This window comes from Poeciliopsis prolifica, unplaced genomic scaffold (assembly GCF_027474105.1).
Source record: "Poeciliopsis prolifica strain line A6 unplaced genomic scaffold, Auburn_PproV2 SCAFFOLD038, whole genome shotgun sequence".
NCBI lineage: Eukaryota > Metazoa > Chordata > Actinopteri > Cyprinodontiformes > Poeciliidae > Poeciliopsis > Poeciliopsis prolifica.
In genome coordinates this window covers 5402217-5421803 of record NW_026562413.1, presented here as the reverse complement: position 1 = coordinate 5421803, position 19587 = coordinate 5402217, and the positions used below count along the sequence as shown (strand labels likewise).

Below are 19587 nucleotides of genomic sequence, written 5' to 3'. Positions count from 1 at the left end.
ATTGGATTTTCTAACACAAATAATTTCATTATTATGAAGGAAATTGGTTCATATTTGTATTTATTTTAGTTGCTCAACTCAATCTAAATAAAACATATGACCTACAGCTATTTTTCACAATTCCTGTTAAGGCACTGAAAAGGTTTTAACACTTTTTCAAGACACAATAGTCTCAATAGTATAATTACCAAAACCAGAAATCGAAGATCTAGATAGTGTTTTTGACCAAGCAACAATTAATTCTGCAGCTGGTCAGAATGTCAGATTTGTCTTCCCTTCCCAGCTCCTACAGTGACATTTTTCCCACTCCGTAGATGTGGTAGAGCAAAGTCACATTTCGTTTGACAGGATCCACTATTAAATAGGCAAAGGTCTGCTCCTCCTCCCGTGTCCCAGGAAAACATTGGCCAGACTCATCCTGAAGAACAAAATCAATGCAGAAAATGTTTTTGCCATTTTCTTGAATGGCTCCAGCTGTAATGATATTCAGTGTGGAGGTTTCTTTTGGTTTTCAGACCTAAATTTTATGTGAACTGCTCACTTACATAGGCACATACTTTGAGTACGGTGGACACCACACCGATCTTCTTTGTTTCTGCGTCCTTTTGCACACTACAAAGTAAATAACAAAGGAATGGATCATAAGGAGGTCCTAACAATAGAAAAACCTTGAGTAAAAAACACATTTGGGTTTCACAATTTTAAGGGTTTAACACAGAGTTAAAACAACACTGTACAGCGTGACCCTTTTGAATCAGTGGTTCCTGCACAAATGATATTTATAGGTGGAGAAATGTAAGAAATTAGATGCATAGATGCAGATCCATATGTTTGTTTTCCAATCACCAAGCTATATATTTGTTTGTAGAATCCCTATCCTACCATTCATTCATTTGGTCACCTATTGCTTAATTCTTTTTTCTTTCCTTCCTTCTTCACAGCTGATTTTTTTGCAGGCACCATATTAAGCTTCAGTTCTGCCTTTTTTTTTTTTGTATTTTTAAAATACAAATAAGTGACAGAGCAATTCTGGACACTTAGTTTGGAAAAGTATGGGGTTTTGACATTGAAAATGTGTAGGAACTCAGACTCCTGTGCATCCATAACTAGATTTAATATTTCCAAGCAGATTAATTTGTCTTTTAGGTTACTATGAAAACTGGCAAATCACAGCAATAAGGAGGGGACAGGCAGTTCTGATTTAAATTAATTTAAAGATTTTCTCTGGGATTTCATGAAAGACTAGATCACAGGATCAACATTATTTTCTGGTTTTAAGGGCATTCACAATTTACAACGTTGGAATACCTTGAGACCAGAATCCTAGAGAAGAGTTTAGTTAACCTTCTTTTTCTTTATAAGTTGAAGTCTTGTGCAACAGCTCACCTTATCAGGTCTTTGTATATTTTCTTTGTGGTGCTGATGTAGGGGTCGATGGTGTCTTCATACTGACAGAGTTCTCCGCCAAGACACAGGTGCTTGAAAAGGCGAAACAAAAACTCCTCCCGCTCCATCCTCCCAACAACATAGTAGTGCTCAGAGTCCTCTTCCTGTAACATCTGGAAGGGGCAAAAAAAGCCTTGAACTTAAACTCAGAAATGAAATAGATGCAAACAGGCAGAGGGAGTAAAAAAAAAAGAGGGGATCACCTGCCGAAGTTCATCATAGTCAGGGTGGACATCATGAAAGCATTTAACTACATGACCAGAGGGCCTCAGGATGCCGCAAGAGTAGATCGGATCAAACAACTCCATGGAGATCTTAGTGCAGGGCACAAGCTCTGTGCTGACAGACACTACTGGCCTCTCTACAACACACATCAGTGTATTAGCCTTCGTCAAGAACAGATGACATCAATTTCCAGCTGTCATTGATAAAAGGATCTCTAGGGGATGACATACCAAGAGGCATGCAGACTCCGGCCTCCATATTTCTTAGACTGGCAATCACCTGAGGGTCTTTGAAGAAACACTGAGAAACAATGGAAGGGAACATCAAATGCATTCAGTTTAGACAAAAAAATGACGAACAAAATTGAGAACACCTCATTTTTGAAGATTTGCTTTTTTGAGTCTGAAGAAGTATGGCATTTTTATGTGAAAATTGTAAAACATTACATAAAAATAAAGAAACGCTATTTTACAATAAAATACATATCTGACAGTAAACACAATACTAGAGCATGTCTCACCAAAGCAAACGTTTCGCAGCTGTAAGGATGGAAGTTGCTGTCAAAGCTGTAAGTCTGAGCCGAGAGCCTCCCCAGCATCGACCTGAATGAAGCCACACAATGAGAAACAACACACCAGGACAAGCGGGAGAAAGTTGGCTCTACTTTTACGTCACCATTTCATCAACAGCGTCAAGGTGTTCTTATCTTCCTGGAAAGAGAAGCTCTTGGCAGGAAGAGGACTGAAAGAGAAGGTCTGCTCAAACCCGCTGTCGTCTCCTGCCATTGTGAGTTTCGCCCAGAAATGTATAAAAACAACAGAAACTTTAGAGCTGTTTTAGCTAACAGGTAGTAGACTTAATCCTGAGTTTTACTCGGTGCCAATACGTTAATTCCAATTCGCGTTTTTTCTCGTTCAATCTTTTAGGGACGCGAGTTTGTCTCGAGTAGCTGTTGCCTTGGTAACGGACGGTTGGTGACGTCCTGCGTGAACTACATCTTTATTTTCCCCTTCAGATGACACTAATATAATTTATTTTAGGTCAACGGTAATGTATCTACGACGACGTATTTATCACATGTTGTTTGGTATTTTTTATTTGAAACGTTTTCTTTGTTTTCATCTGAACGTCTTAAGCTTTTTCTTTTTGACCACCAGATGGCGACATTTATTTGCTTCAAAAGGTAAATATTTTTCTTACGCTGTTCTTTCTGAGTTTTCTCTCATGTTACGACATCATGTTATGGTGCTTCGAAGATTTCCTAATCAGCTCATAAATCCTGTTAGAAAGCACAAAGCTGACCACTGATTTTTATTTTTTTCTGCTCGTGGAAGATATGTGGGAGAAAGACCAGATGATTATGAAAAGACCTGCTATGAATCTGAGTTTCAGAAAATGTGAACTGGTTTAAAAGCATTTTGTACATTTTTTTAATGTTCACTAAGTGAGCATTTGAGACATTTCTTGAGTTAATGGAGGGAGTTACTCTTGCTGGTAATCATTATTCAAGTGCATGTAAGTGCACCTTTTGTGCATATTGACTTCACATTTGTTTAATAAATAATGGCATGGTGGAATCTGTTGTCTAGTTTTGTCCAATTCTTATTAGATCCAATTAGTTTTGTGCAGGATTGGAAAATGTTTTATTTCACTTCATGCATAACATCCTCTAGGAAGTTTATAGAGACCCCTACACATGTTTAATTTACTCCTGCTTAAATACTTGTGTCATTCCTATCATTCCAGTTTTCCAAGAGGGAGATCTGGAATTGTTTTGTTGCACATTCCAGTGATAGGACTTCCTGAGCTTCAATATTCCAGATGAAGGGAGCCAAAACGATCTGCTGAGGGGAAACCCTGAAGTCACCATACTGTAAGTGTGTTTTTGTATTACAATGGATGTTTGTATATGGATGCTATACAGGGAAAGCAATACTGTCTGTGCCATGTTTGGGGTGAATCTGATTTTCTTTCACCAAATAACATGAGTCTGAGACATACCAGTAATAGTTACATGGCAGAATTGCTCAGGATTTAGATGAAATCCGGTTTCTTGGCCTTCAGTCTCGGCATGTGGTCAAAAATTAGTTCAGTTCAACTTTCCCATGTGAACAGAACTATGTAATAAACTGCACAGTGATGTAACTGTGATAACATGATGCAACTGTTCAAACCACAACAGTACTCTAATAACACAGCTCTAAGATAGTGATGGTAATTGGAGTGCCACAATGTATTGCTGTAATGACAAAGAAAACACAAGGATTATTAACTGTGACAGCCAAGAGACAGAATGAGATTCTGAAGCCAGAATATGACAAAACATAACATAGCATAACAGGTCAGGTGCATTTAAAATATATTTTCATTTTCTGCTGATTGCTTCAAGGGACTTGCTTTTTAGACCCATCATAGACTAAATGGAAACCTGGCAGGTAGTATGGCAGACAAAGGTCAGAAATCTTGAGAGAAATATTGGACCATGATTGCAAACTATGATAATATCTTTCCATTCTGCCTGTTCAGATTTGTTGACAGGTATGGAGTTCTTTCCATCTTCGTTGTAGTGTTTTGCCTTTTCATAACAGTTGCATGATGGAGGCATCTCATAAATACTAAAAAGACAAGTTTAGACACAGATTGTCATTGACACTGTGATCATGCAATTCAAACTTTTTACAAAAGCAAGAGAAACATTTACAGAAAACATTTAACTGGTCTATTAATAAAAGTCAATCATATTTGCTGGCTGTTCAGTTATTTTTGAATAATCTGATTAAAACCCTTAAAGTAAGAAAAGTTGTTTTCTCAACAAATGAGCAGGCATGGACTAGCATGAACATCATGCTTGTTACACAAGTAACTTGTTACACATTCCTTCCTAGGTACTTTTTACATTTTATCTTTAAAATTGCATTTGGAAAACATTAAATGTGAAATGGTTGCTGCCTTGATGCATATCCACCTGTGCCAATTAAAGATAAAGTCTCTGTGAGGAAGACGGTTATTCCACAACAGCAAGATACTAGATTGCTAAAAAGACACAACAACATTCAAGGTCTTTTGGTTTCAGGTGTATCTATATGCAAATATGGTGCCTTCCCAAAGTATTTATACCTTTGTATCCTTGAACCTTTCCACATTTTGGCATGTGGTACCCACAAAGGTCAATGTGTTGTATTGGGGTTTGTGTGTTTGATTAACACAAAGTGGTGCAGAATTGTGAAGTGGTGGGAGAATGATGCGCACTTTTCAAAAACATAAATTTTCAAGTCCTATTTTAGATTCTCAATTGGATTTATTCCTGGACTTCAACTGAATCATGCTAACACAAAAATATGCTTCAATCTTTACTATTCTAATGTAGCTGTAGATTTATATTTAAGGTTTTTGTCCTATTGGAAGGTAAACTTCTGCACTAATCTCACATCTAATCCAGGCTCTCGCAGTTTTTCTTCCCAGAATTGCCCTGTATTTTTCTCCATCCTTCTTAACATCAAATCTGACCTGCTTCCCTTTTCCTACTGAAGAAGATCAGTCCCACAACATGATATCTCCCTGCACCATGTTTGATTGCGTTAGGTGCAATGATAAAGTTAACTTTTTGTCCAATCTGAGTTGTTCTAAGTACTTCGAACATTCAAAGTCGTAACCTGAACAGAGTTTGAGGCACCCACTCATACACTTTTCAGAAGAATAAAATCAGAAACAGATAATTCTGTTTCTGATTCAAATTTACACATTTGTGTGTCCAATTTGAAGCTTAATTTCTTTTGTCAAATTGTTTATTCTCACATCTACTTGAAAATTATTTAGCTACAGAAATTCCAAAGACACTTAAAACTCTGCTGTTGCGTCAGTGCAGCCTAGAGTTTTGCCCAGACTTGGAGAACAATGGAAAATTCCTTCTGGAGCATTTTTGATAATGAACAAATTTATATTTGTAACATTTCTTTCTGGTGAGATCATTGTGAGAGGGATCTCTGTTTATCCTGTTCCTTTCTGTTCAGGGTGGGTCAACACAGGACAAATCCCAGTGGAAGTGTTTTATTGTCAGTGTCTCTACTTCTATTGACTCATAAGAACAATAAACAGCAGCTCGGCTGACTGACTCATTCAAGTCAGCTGACACTAATGCTTATACAAACATGAACACACCCTGAATTTACATTTTTGTGTTGTACATTTACTAACTCTGTATTCATTTGAAAGGAAAAGTCATATAAATCCACCCATAGCAAGAAATTATTAAAGTTTAATAGAAATATCAAAAATATAATGCACAATGGAGACCACTAGCCTCATGATGCTTAAATTAAAGATGGAAATTTTGCATCAGAGCATAAGAATCCCTTTATAGACAGCATAAATAAAGGAGTCATTATCTGCTGCTTGTTTTTGGTAACTAGTAAATAACAGTGCTAAAACATACCATGTAGGCTCAGAGCTTCTTTAACTCAGTGCTGAGTTTCTTTGCAGCTGTGAAAGTTGCCACATTTTAAGAAAACAATGAAAAGGTAGGAGTGATATTTATACCTTCTGCAGTTTTCAAACAACTTTTTTGAATGCTTTAATATAACATGTGGACATAATAGCATCACTGATTTGTAAGCTACTGTTTTAGCAGCCTGATCTTTGCTTTTCAAAAGCTTTATGTCAATGTCTGTTACAACGTAGCTGAATACAGGAAGTGATCGTTCACACTTTGAAATTAAATCAGAATTTTATGATAAAGACAAATTAAAGTCAGCTATTTTGAAATTCTCTGGTTTCTGGAAATGTTTTTTCCTCTGTTTCACACAATATACAGCCTGAGGTAGTCCAAACAAGAGAAACAAACAACAGAGCAAACTTGTCATGTCCTCCAACTAGTACGCTCTTATTATAAATTTCCCTTTGTTTATTAACTCCCTCTGCAGATGCTTGATAGTGTGTCTGAGATATTCTGGGATTCCCAGAACAGCCTTGCATGGACAAATAAAAAATTGTTCCCTATGCTGAGAGAAAAAAAAAGAGATACAGTAAGAGGAACAGAGTTGGAACAGAGAAAGCTGCAAGCACAAAAAGAAGTAGGATTTTCAAAGACGCTACGTCTGTGTAATTAACACAATGAAAATCTAATAAAAAAATTGTAGAAAAATTAGAAGGACTGTCATTGGTTATTATTGCTCTGATCCTGTCTTCTTTGAGTGTTAAAAATCACTTTGAGAAGTGATTTTTAACTTTTTACAAATCACTTCTTGTATCATAAGAACAAGATTATCAGCATTATGATACAACTATCATAATAATCAATGGATAATTCAACCTTGCTCCACTGTTTATCACCCTGTTTTGTTATTGTTTATGTTTTTTACTTATCAGTTTGTTTTAGTGCATGTTTTTTCAGATCATTAAAAACATGAACAGAAACTCATTCCATACTTAAATTATTTTTTCACTTTTTGTTGTCCCATTTCTAGAGAACCTTTGACTTATTTATTTATATTTTCTTTATAAATTTTTTTTTCAAATTTTGTAATTAATTTGTAAGGTTCAGTCTTGAGTTGTATTAGACACATAATACATCTGGGGAAACTTTCCAAATTTAAATAACTTTTCTAAATCCTAATGTCTGTGGCTGAAAATGTTACTAGCGGTGAGAGGCTGATTCCAGGTACCAATCAGTTCATAAGAAATCACAGAAATGACTCTACAGCAAAGACACAAACAGCAGAAAGCATCAAACGAGTTGTATCTGATGATTGCAAGCTCAACTTTCAAACTATGAGTGATTCTACCCCCATGTTCAGTTACAGAATATACAGGGTTGAATTACTGACATATTATGTAAGTTATTTAAGTCTAAATACTCCCTGAAGGCTTTCTATTTTTTCATAAATCCTTCTTGCAGAATGTCTTTGCAACAACATTCAAGTTCCCAATTTTAAGATTGGGCAAAAAAGTTTGCAGCGTGGCTCATAAAAATAGCAAACTAAAGAATCGAGTTTCTCTCGCTTCACATTCACATACCTTTTGCATCAGGTCAGTATGGAATCACAACTAGGTAGTTTTAGCTTTCCACGAAAAGGTGACATGTCTTCAGGCAACAGAAACACAAAAACTAAAAATATTATTTGCATCATTTTGGACAAAGATCTTGTGGCTGAAACTCAATCACCCTAAAACACGCTGAGCCCTTTTCAGGCAGCTTCTGCTTTTGTGACATTTATCTGGTCCGTTTCTGTCTCAGTCCCCAGGGTAACCATCCACACACGGTTGCTTGACATGGAACATGATGCTGGATGTGCTGGAAGAATGTAACCTCACATCTTTGCCAGCTTGTAGCAGAGCCTGAAAGGAAGCTACTCGCTCCTACGAGACTGAAATCATCCACAGCATGTTGTTGTTGCTTGACAGCCTCACACTGATGAAGCTAGTCTGGTTCGGACACTTCCTGCCAGCATATATATGGCTGATATAAACCCCTAGATAAACAATTAACCGGTCTCGAAGGACAAGTTAGAGAAAATATGTGGGAAGGTTTCAGAGCATGATTACCTCTTCAGTCTTCCATCCCTCTGTACCTCAGCGCCTCACTTGTCTTGCTGTTGTAGGAGTGAGATGAGATAAACAGACATTAAAGACTGAGGAGTGCCGCTGATGCTGCAACCTCTAGGGCCCAGAACTTGGCCTCTAAACTCCACTCTGCTCCAAACAAAATAAGCTGCTCCTCAGAGGCCATCTCCCTTCATTTTGTTTATCGGCATAGATGATATTCCAGAAGAATCCGTCCACGTGTCACTCTGCAGTAACTCATTGAGTAATCTCCTAACTGTGCTCACAGAGTTGCCCTGTAATCATAATAAAACATCTCATTAGATACTCAATTCTTTGTGTCTGCATATAAGTGGAAAAAGTTTTTTTTTTCATCTTTGGGAAAGAAAGGTAAAGCAAGTAAAATTAAAATTGTTTTACTTATTAACATATAAATGTAAACAATGTATATTTTATCTGTCAGGGGAAAAACTTAGAACAACATATACACTTTTGTGTTGATTTTATGGTGCAGTAATGAATCTCCAAATAATAATGCCTCCACCTCTGTGCTTCACAGGTGTTATAATACTTTTCTACCCAAAATCCTGTACTGTGTTTTGCAAACAATGTCTGATGTTCTGGTGTTCAAATACTTGTTTTAAATTTGATATCCAAAGAACATTTTTATACATAATCTAAACTTTGTTTATGTTCCAGTGCTAAACCAACAGACTCAAACCTATTTGAAAAGAAATGATCAAAACAGAAACACAAATGAAAACCAAAGTTTTAACACCATGAAATCATCATTCTTTTAAGTTTCTAATGTCTTTATTGTTACTATTGATTAAATTTTACCTGAAAATTCTAAATGGTCACTTTTTTGTTTTTATTGTTTATTTGTATTTCTCGGCTTTCTAAAATTTATTTTAAATATGCAATAAACTACCATGAGTGACAAAAACAGGCTTTCATGGGGAATCCTATGTTGTTGTTTTTTTTTTTTTTAACATGCCTCTATATCTTTTCTGCACAGAATTAGTTCCTTAGACACACATTTGAATGTCAGGTCATCAATCTACAGAAGTGCAAACACTTACTAAACATTAGGCTGTTTTAACTGTCCACTAGGGCCACGTCTGAAACTACAACCTGCAATCTGTTCGCCTTCCAGCATTCTGAGTTATTATAGCTCCAACATGAGCTGCATTTTCTAAAGTTAGCCACCTAGATGTGTTAATATAATATATGCCACCAGGTACACTAAGGTAAATCCACAAAAGAATGACCTTTTAAGTATGTCGAAACTTAATTTAAATACTGAAATTATCAATCAATAATATCAAATAACAGGACTTCTTGAAAATAAGACCTGAGGCCAACTTAGAGGCCTTTGTTTTATCACTTCTTTGTTTTAAGTTTTATATTGAATGTACATGTCCTGTTTTATATTTAAAGCTGAAATAGGAAATCAACTAAAACTAACTGCTGATTAATGTAAAATAAATAAATAAATAAATAAAATATTTATTTACTTATTTTAAGAACATAAAATTAAATTTTCTAGAAATCACAACTGGCCTGGGAAAGTAACATGTTAGTCAATTTACAGAAAAAACTAGAATTACAGTAATGATGAAAGAAAACTCATCTCATTTTAAAGTGGTTCTATTACCAAAAAACATGGTGGTCTTACTCTTACTACTCTTCTTAGGGTTTTCTGAGATTGACCGAAGGTGGATTTAAAATTGCGTAGTCAGTGATCAATGATCAAAATAAGTACAGACTCTTGTAAAATAAACACTTTTCTGTATACTGTGCACTAACTGTGTACAAAAAACAAAACCAAACAAAAAAACAACAATGTGCATTTTCTGTATACTGTGCACTAACTGTGTACAAAAAACAAAACCAAACAAAAAAAAACAATGTGCATTTTCTGTATACTGTGCAGAAACTGTGCACTGGGGACTCTTGTAACAAGCTAACTGCAAGATAACTCTGGTTTTGGGCTATTTATGCCTCCCACCATGCTATGCCACCCTGGGTGATGAGGCCTACAGTCTGTATCAGGATCTGCCTCTGCATCACAGATTCAGATTTGACTGAAGTCTGAAATGTATTAACAAATGTCATTCTTTGTGGCTTAAAGATGTGGGCACTGCGATTGTAGGCGCCTAAATTAAATGTTATAAAGACAACTGGAGCTCATTGATTTACTTCGTATGCAGATATTTAGTGGTTTCATATTAGCACTATGTGTGGTTAAAAAGAAATGACCAAATTGTGGAGGGATGAAGTGCAGTTATTGGAATATCGCTAGAGTTTGTTGCCTATGTAAACTTTTAGCGTGTTTAGTTTTATCAGTTGATGTGGGTAGGTGAAAGACCCAGACAGGCAAGAAGGAGAGCTAGAGTCTTTACCTTCCTCTGTTTCTGTTTAATGACCTTTCTGTTTCATTACCAACTTGTGGATAAGTAACTTTTTCTATTACCTTTTATTTTTGGCTATTCATTCTCTATTTATTTATGTAAAGGCTTCAGTTTCACTCCCTACGGATCTATTGTGAGCCCAAGCTCTATTCAATCTGCTAATGTTCACAGAAAGAATCCCTATTGTAGCTCTTTTGGCTGACATGATGACATGAAGGGAAGGTATTTTTTACTCAAAATTAGTTGGAAGATTTTAATACTTTTTTAAAAATGTAATTTAATTTTTTTTTAAGTTTTCCATTTTAATTTCATTTCAGTGGGCATTTCTGAATTAATATCTTCTTTACTTTCATCCATATCTCAGGTCTCTGAATGCACAGGGATATAAGGGTCATACAAAGTACAAAAACTGAGCCAAATAAATAATTGACAGGGCTTCTGGCTTCTTTGAACATTATTGAATTGTGTTTCTAGACAATAGAGTTTTGCAATCTCACTGGTAAAGCTGGAAGATGCTCACTGTATTAAGCTTGTCTAAAATGTTCTTTTATTTTTGCAAAGTGTTCATTCTTTCTAATCTTGATTTCTCTACCTTCAACGGTGAGATGCCTATGAAATATTTTGTCCAATTGCTCAACTGCAAATTGCAGGTGAACGCAAACACTTCTTATAAATGCTAAAGCAGATTGTGTGTGTGGGGTCAGGTACAATATATTGATCAGGATTTCTTCTCCTTTGGGTTTGTCCTTGTGGGAATGTAATGATATATGATTTGAAGAGGACAGAGTGAATCGAGGACCACCTGAACTCTTTTTGAATCAAAGACTTAAAAAACAGAAGAATTGGGTGAATTTATGTCAAGAGGTGCTTTTAATGTTAAACCTATGCACTGTTCACTGCCCATTTTCTTAATCCTCTTTCTTAAAGTAAAAATGGAGAGTGTTTTATACCAGCATACTGATTGCAACAGAATTTACCCAACCAGGAATGCTTTCTTATCTCACATCTTTTCATCCTTGCAGAATGTGTGTGTGAAGAAAGCAAGGGACAAGCCACCGCATGTTACAAAGGGCAACATCTACTTGTGATCTTTGGTTGATTAGAGAGTACAGCTTTAGACGCTGACTTTGCTGTGTAATCCTTTGTGTGGTTACCATGCAGTTATTCTGAAGTGATCAAACATCATCAATGACCTTTTTGAACTTTTTAGCCATCATAAAAAATAGTTCCAGATCTTTGAAGTGTGAATTTCTCTTCTGTGACTAATGAATAAAAATGCAAAAAAATAAAAAAATCTTGCACTTCTTGTAACAGAGATGATAGATTTGATAAGTCTCATATTTGGATGCGCACTCACCCACCACTTTATAAAATATGACAATGGCTTGTTAAAACAAATAATAATTTCGCCATATAAGCTCCACAATGCATTTAGTCATCGAGAGATGGTGAAGAAAACTTAGGTAAGAAAAAGGATTTAGGGACTTTGAATGTGGGTGAGAGTTGAGTCTGAATGTAGATAGAAACTTGAACCAGCAGCAAATCACACTGAGAGCCACGTTTTAAAAAATGGATTGGGAAACTGAGGCTACGATTCTCATTGAGTCACCAAAGTTTAACAAGGAAAGACTGAAAAAAGGTTCCCTTGTCTTGTGAGTTTTGGCTGCAGCATTCAGACAGTAGGTCCAGAACTTGGTATAAATAACGGGAAAGGATCCATGTGGAACCCAATGCACCATTTAGGCGGCTAATGATAGCATGATGATGTGTTGGATATTGTTAGCTGTTGAAATTGACTGTGTCCATTTCTTCAAAACCACAGTGTATTCATCTTCTGATGACCACTTAGAGCACAACAGTACATTATGTAAAAAAAAATAATCAGAGTAATCTGAATCCAGTTCATTGAACTTAAAAGTAAGATCTGGAGTAGCCTCCATGGTCTCTCAATTCAGTTGGGATGTGGTGAAACACTTGAAGTCATCCGCCACGATGCTATCATGTGGACTAAAATATCTTGGAGAAACATTTTTGACACCTTCTTGAATCTATGCCATAAATAGTTATAGTATTTCTGAAAGTAACAGGGTCCAACCTTTATCCTGAATGAATACATTAGTATAGCATCAAAAGTACATCAGGATTTGGATGGTATTTGCAGGGTTTCATGGATTGCAACTGTGACTAATTTTCTTTGAGAAAACACTGAAAGTCCCTGAGGAACTAAGTAAGCAATAAATATCAGTGGGGAGTGGACGAGGATTTGTTTTTGTAGTGCCAGAACATCAGGAGCCCTGTGACTTTCTTAATGTTACAAAATAAAGTAATACTAACTCTCATCCCTCTTATTTTAGAGGCAGAAAAAACATTTCAAATGTTATTACTCAATGTGCTTGTGGGTTATTGGCTTAGCTACCTTGTTAGAATATATATACTTCCTTCACAGGTAAATAGTTGCCCCATATGACCATCAGTAAACTCTCTGTATGTCTGAAAGGTTGTGACATTGAAGTATCTCGTCTTGACAATGTGAGATGTTATGGTCTTAGTAAAGTTCAAGTAAGGAAATTCAGAAATTCGTGGGAATTGTGCTGAATATCTTACAAAGCAAAAGCACATTCTAGTTTAAAAATTTTGCAACAATGTAACTTAGAGAGTAAGCTTTTTATTTTATATTCATCAGAAGAAAGAATGACTCAGAATTTAGACAGCTTGAGTGATTGCTGACAGTCATATAAAATTAGCTTACTATGAGTAAATATTTTCTGTATTATGCATTTCAATGCTATTTGCACATACCTATGATTAAAGTTCCACTGATCACATAAAGAGCTTCCTTGCATGTGCTGATCTGGTGAATCTGATCAGGAAGAACGTCTCTCTGATTCTGATTCCTATATCTGAGTGACTCAGAGTGCAATTTCTTGGTCAGCAATAAGCAGTCTGTGGGTCAGAGCTTTCACAATCAATATGAGATGAGACAGAGAGACATGCAAGGACAGAAAAATAAAAAAACACCACTCAGACATATGTTTAGGTTTTACTTTAATGTTCTTGATAGCGATGATCAGACACAGCTATAATTGCCGTTTATTCTACCCCAATCTTTGTATTATTATTATTATTTATTTCTTTAAGCAAACCTCAAATTCTTACAGTTAGAGATTGTGAAATAAACTGAAGTCAGGTTTATGAAAGAATATATGCAGCACATTTCCCTGGAAAGACTCCTGGTAATCTGAAAAACTATCATGGACCATTGGTTTTATTTACCCGTAAACAAAGCAATCTAGGAAGTCTTTAAAAACATAATTGCTTAAAACAATTTTAGTGTTTATTGTCACAAAAAGTGGCTTTTTGATCAAAAGATATGATATGTGGAAGATTTATTTCTGCCTCTTAGACAGTCATTTCATGATTAATATACTTCCTCTGACTTCAGTTTCACATCTTATATCTTTGTCATGCATTTTCAGGTCAATGCTTTCCTTTGAGAAAGTATTTCTTCTTTAGCTGGCACTTTTTCTTACATGTGGCTCTTTCCTTTTCTTCAGCAGCTGTAGCTATAAAATGTGTAAGAAAAGTCCTTAGGCGTTTCTTTTACTGGTGAAGGATGCCTTACCTTGTTGTAGAGTTCACTTGTCCCCATGATGTTTTATTTTGCAACAATTGTCAAAAAGTCACAGTTAAATGATTAATGCTCATGCCCACCTTGTAAATTACAATTGATACACTTTTTACTAGACACATTTTTATGTTTGCTGACAAAGTTATAAAAATTTTATCTTGTAAAGTTGAAGAATAAAAGCAAAACGGGTAAGATAAGACTTTCTCCTCTTCATCCTAAGATGGTCTCTGGCTCGAATGCATAAAAAGTCTCTTCATTATGTCTGGAGGCATCCAGATCAGACTCCCAGAAAACCACATTCTGATCCAATAGCAAACATGACTCCCACTGGTATCTCAAATGAGACACCCATCTCTCTTTGACTACTCCCAACGAAGCCATTCATGAGCAGACTGGTGCATTAGCAAAGGCTCTTGTTTTGATTATATTAAAAAGTCATTTTTTCTCACTTTGTAAGAAAAAAACAACTTGAATACTGTAAACAGTATGCAGTGCCAGTGGTAAATCCTAGATTTATTACCTGTGGCTTGTCCACCTGTCAATAATTCTTGATTCATCAGGAATGTAATGATTGCTTCTGCCACATTTCTTGCTTTGAGGTAGTTTCCACAATGCTTTTGTGAAATAAATTGATGCTGGAGCAGCAACAACTGCTGGATTTCTTACCACAATCTCCCCCAAAAAAGCAAAAAAAAAAAAAAAAGCATGATAGGTGACTTCGAGATTCGAAACTGGAAATGCTGAATGGCCTTTTGATGAACAGATTTTCTGTCATGGTTGTTTCTGTTTTCTTAATGTCTAGAAATAACTCACAATTTTAATGACCCACATCTTTTCATTTGGGCCATTTAAATAAAATGTGGGGCAGAATTATAATTTAAAATGAGAAACAGACGTGGATACGGCCTTTCCAGTTTTCCATATTACTCACATTTAGTTTATTTAAATTACTTTCTTTGAGTCATGTACTCTCCATTTCTCTCCAGAGCAAAACCATCGGCATCAAGGCTCCAGCTGCAGAGAAGAACAAATAATGCAATAATTTTCTCCCAAATATCTGAACTTCACATCAAAAGTAACATGTGGGTGTTTTTCTTAGTAACAACATTGAAAACATTCACATTGCTGATGTTCTCTGCTCTGGATCAGCATTTCGTGGAGCCATCACACCCATCCTTGTTTACTATCAGCCGGGAACAGGGAACCCACCAGGGGCGTCAAAATGGACACGTCTCTGCTCTGTGGGGTGCAGACCCCACTCTGACGCAGCGCAGCTGGAGCCTATGTTTTTGTAGCACCATGGGATGATTGTGATGCAACAGTCCAGAAAAAGAGAACGATTGTTCCTCAGGATGACTGTGTGTGTATGTGACCGGCCCACGCCGTTCGGTTGTCAGTTCCAGATTCTGCTCATATTTATTTCCACGAAATGCTCCAAATTAACCACATATATGCCAAACACACACACACACACACACACACACACACTGATCTCAAACAGTGCACACTTTTGTGTGAGTGTGCCTGGATGTACAATTTATTTCCCCTCGGAGTGTCCCTGCAGTATTCTTTCTAAGTTTTGGCTCAATTGTTGCCTTCATCCTCAATGGTTCAGTCTATTCTTTATGAATTAGCTCACCAACAGAAGCACTGCTGATCTGATAGCAGACCACTCTGCTCTGGGTAATTTAGAGGTCAGGTCTGAGTCACTGTAGTGTGGATCCTGCCTACACATTGACTGTACATCCATATGTGTGTCTTATGACAGATCGCCTACAGATGTTGAGAAACATTCTTCTCAAAACCATCTAAAGTGATTCACATTTCTTGTTTTCACTGATCTATACATGAGTCACCTACTTCCTCATTTGGTGACAGCCTTCTCTGATTCAGGGGTCATTTATGAGTTCCTGAGGGTCTTCAGACTTTTACAAACATGCCTTTTCATTCTTCTGCTTTTACGGTTGAAGGAGCATCATCACCATTCTTCTCTAGAAGTGACTTGCCTAATGCCAGCAGCTATGCATAGTTATTTATGTGTTAGTACCACCAAATGACGTGCAGTTGTGGTTTAATAATGATGGAGAGTCTGGTGACATTTGAACACTATAAAGATAGCCCAGGGGCCCCTAGTTTCAGGAGGAACAAGGCGTGTAACACTTGTTAAATACATAATTATAGACTTGTTTGAAAAGAAATCCGGTTACCCAGAACTCCTCCAGCCAGTAATAGTCTGAGACCATTTCAAATTTAAGCTCATTTTAAGTCACACTTATAGATGAGGGTAAACAAACTGTCAAAAATAAAACAACAAAAAACAAAACAAAATAAACAAACAACAAGAACATTTCCCTGAAAAGTGTTGGATAAGATAATTGCAAAATGAAACAGTTCTTCAATCAATGCCTTTTATTAGAAGTCATCTATTTTCTATTTTGAATTACATTGATAAAATTGATATTTGCAAGTAGGTAAGAACATATTTGTCATGTATAATATATTAAACTTTTTTTCTAATTACACAAAAATCAATTTGAGTGTATGCACACACACCTTTTCTTCTCTGTCTATAAATTTTAAGGCAATTGGGCCGGAGGTCAGGACTTGTTAGCGGTTTACATTGTTCTAGTTACTTGGTGGTTAGGTGAAGGGTTCTGTTTGGAGAACCAAAGTTTGACTCATGGCTAATTTCTTGAGATGTTGCTTCAATGTTTCCAAGTCACGTTCTTTCTGCATGGTGTCATCTCTTTAGTGAAATGCGCCAGTCGCTTCAGCAACAACACCTGATGATGTCACACCTGTGCTTCAGCTTCCTCCTTCTCCTTTCAAATGTAACCATGATCACATGAGACAAACACCTCAAGTTTGGTTTCATCAGACCACAAGACGTGTCTCTAAAAGTTGAGGTTGAGCTTTCTGGGAGATGACTTCTTCCTCAGTGATTGTTCTTACGACCAATGTCAGCGTCCGACCCTTTTCACTGTGGATAATGATCTTGCTTCAGAAAATACTTAGTTATTTTATTTTTGTTCTGGGATTGCTACATCCTATTTGAATCAAACCATCCTGGTGACAAAGAGATCATCTCCTTTCTCAACAGTATGTCTGGACATTTCCTTTGGATTAAAACTTGCAGGACCTGCAGACATTTAGATTGTACTCAAGGATAAGCCAGATGGTGGAGGTCCACAGGCTTTCTCCCTGATATCTGATTTTTATCATTTTTTCCCATCATTTTGCATATTCTGTGTGCGTCTTAAATTATAAATACGCGCTGACTTGACTCAGATTGTGAGCTGTATCATCTCAACTTTCATAAATTGTTTAAATGCATATCAAACTTAAGCTTAAAAATTTAAAGGAAGTTGTAAATAAAGCTAAAATTAAAGCAAAAATATCGTCTCATTATTCTGGCATTTACCTCGTTAAAACAAAATCAGCAATATTAACTGACCTAAAACTGGAGAAAATTACTCTGTGTGAATCGAAGACATTGATTATAAACAAAGACTTATTGTTTTTGTATAAGTCTTTTTGTAAACATATGTTTTCAGCTGTAGGTCTCTATGTGTGGTCACTCATTTTGTTTCTCCTGTCTCTCCCATCCTCCAACCCCACCCTGTCTGACACCCTGCTGTGCCTCCATTATCAATTCAGCTTTTAGGTTATTGATTGAGCGGGGGCGGTTTAACGCACAGCTGCGTCTTCCTTCAGCAACATGTCGCTCTTCTGAATCGATCAATAATGCCTAGAAAACAGTGGATGACTAAATTGGCTCACTTCGTGTATTTTGAGAACCTGCTTTTTTTTTTTTTAGTGATTAACATCTCAGCACGACAACTTAACTGTTGCAGAACAATAAAGAGAAATATATATCAAGTTTTTTGCTTGTGCTTGCAACGTTTTAATTGCTATGTTATGATTGTGACTCACTGAAGTAAACAAGCAAATCAAATCTGTACACATCCATCCATCCATTATCTGTTCACCCTTGTCCCTATTGGGGTCGGGAGGTGCTGGTGCCCATCTCCAGCTGTGTTCTGGGCGAGGGGCGGGGTCACCCTGGACAGGTCGCCAGTCTGTCGCAGGGCAAATCTGCATACACTTATTTTGAAACTGAATTGATTAAGAAATGCAACATAATAAGATTCATTCTATCAAACCTATTATTTAAAAATATTTAACTTATTAAGTCCCACCTGGAAAAATTGTATTTACCTTGGAGTGAATGAGGTGGAATAAAACAGAAACTGATGACATAAACAGATACAGGATAACGGATCACACAGAATAAAAACGATCTTAATATTTAGAGCATTTTTCCTTAATTTCTGCCAAAACCTAATGTCCAGAGGGTTGTTTGTAAGTTTCTAGACGCTGTAAAGTCTTCTGCAATCTGTCCACTCATTTCCAGGCCGAGTGGGTTGGGCTTATGCAACCTGTGTCCAGGAGGAGGAGCAGGAGTCAGCATTTACTCTCTACTGTGAACACCTCAGATAGAGTTTAACTCTGCACAGTAAATGTAGGGCAAATTCATGGCTGTAAGTGAAAGGGACAGCTTATTGGGTAACAGGAGACTGAATCAAGAGTATATTTCACCGTGGAGGGTTCTGGACGATAAGGAGAGGAAGGCTGCTCACAGATAATCAAACTGAGGAAGCTACTAGAAAAAAAAAGTCTGTATGAGTGGAAGAGAGAGTTTGCAGGAGGCAGTGAAGCAGGGGACAGGGCCTGGAGTGAATGGGGGTGGAGGGAGTGGTTAGCAGTGCGTTCTGCGTGTATATAGAGAAGGCAGAGACTGACAGAGCAGATCCTGTTAGAGCCTTGGAGAAAGGAGGACTGACCTTTCAGACTCGCTACCTGTGAATGACTTCCTGAACAGCACAGCAACCAAACTGCATGTTTCTGCTGGATTATAAACTCAAGATTTCCGTTTCACTAACAGGTAACAACTGACTTTGCTTCTGTGCAGCAGATTTGTTTCCTATGATGGCTTCCAGGCAGGTGCAGCTTCACAGTTTTCAGACTTATATTGTTCTCAACTTACTTCAACATATTTCTGAAAAATCTGCTGAACTTTGTTCTCTTTTGGTGTAATTTATGACTGCATATTAGTCAAGGTGTTGCTGTTTGTATTTATGTACTTTCTGGGTGTTTGATTGAGTGGTACAACATTCTAGAAGATTTATTATATAAAGATGAATGCAAGTTATAGATTGAGCAATTTTATGAGCCAGTTTGTGTTTGTCTGGTCCTTTTGTGCCACTCAGAGAGCTGCAATCCATTCACTCACCTGTTTTATTCAACACTTAAGGGAGATTGTGAGACCATCAATTA

General features: G+C 36.7%; 2 protein-coding genes across 4 annotated transcripts in view; one reads left to right on the top strand and one right to left on the bottom strand.

The window, feature by feature from the left end:
* Positions 1-43: 43 nt before the first annotated feature.
* On the bottom strand, positions 44-2630 carry cfap300 (cilia and flagella associated protein 300). Its single transcript, XM_055053717.1, has 7 exons — positions 2347-2630; positions 2192-2273; positions 1902-1971; positions 1650-1807; positions 1387-1559; positions 546-612; positions 44-418 (listed from the first exon to the last, which is right to left on the bottom strand). The coding sequence occupies exons 1-7, from the start codon at positions 2454-2456 to the stop codon at positions 287-289; spliced, it is 792 nt and encodes a 263-aa protein (XP_054909692.1). The 5' UTR covers positions 2457-2630; the 3' UTR covers positions 44-286.
* The window catches only part of tinagl1 (tubulointerstitial nephritis antigen-like 1), a 38374-nt gene continuing 21389 nt past the window's right edge, over positions 2603-19587 (top strand). The window contains exons 1-3 of one of the 3 annotated variants that reach the window (XM_055053716.1): positions 2603-2718; positions 2829-2854; positions 3418-3544. The gene's annotated coding sequence lies outside the window, so the exon portion shown is untranslated. Of the gene's footprint in view, positions 2855-3417; positions 3545-18763; positions 19196-19587 lie in introns of those variants that run through there. The other 2 variants (XM_055053715.1, XM_055053714.1) reach the window with 2 other exon arrangements.

What these genes read in the sequence shown, in the direction of transcription:
- cfap300 (XM_055053717.1), bottom strand. Translation starts at nt 2,456, where the DNA reads ATGGCAGGAGACGACAGCGGGTTTGAGCAGACCTTCTCTTTCAGTCCT. An exon ending in CGGAGTCTGCATGCCTCTTG is followed by an intron (nt 1,808 to 1,901) that starts GTATGTCATCCC and finishes TGTGTGTTGTAG; the next exon opens with AGAGGCCAGTAGTGTCTGTC. An exon ending in TACTCAAAGTATGTGCCTAT is followed by an intron (nt 419 to 545) that starts GTAAGTGAGCAG and finishes TTTGTTCTTCAG; the next exon opens with GATGAGTCTGGCCAATGTTT.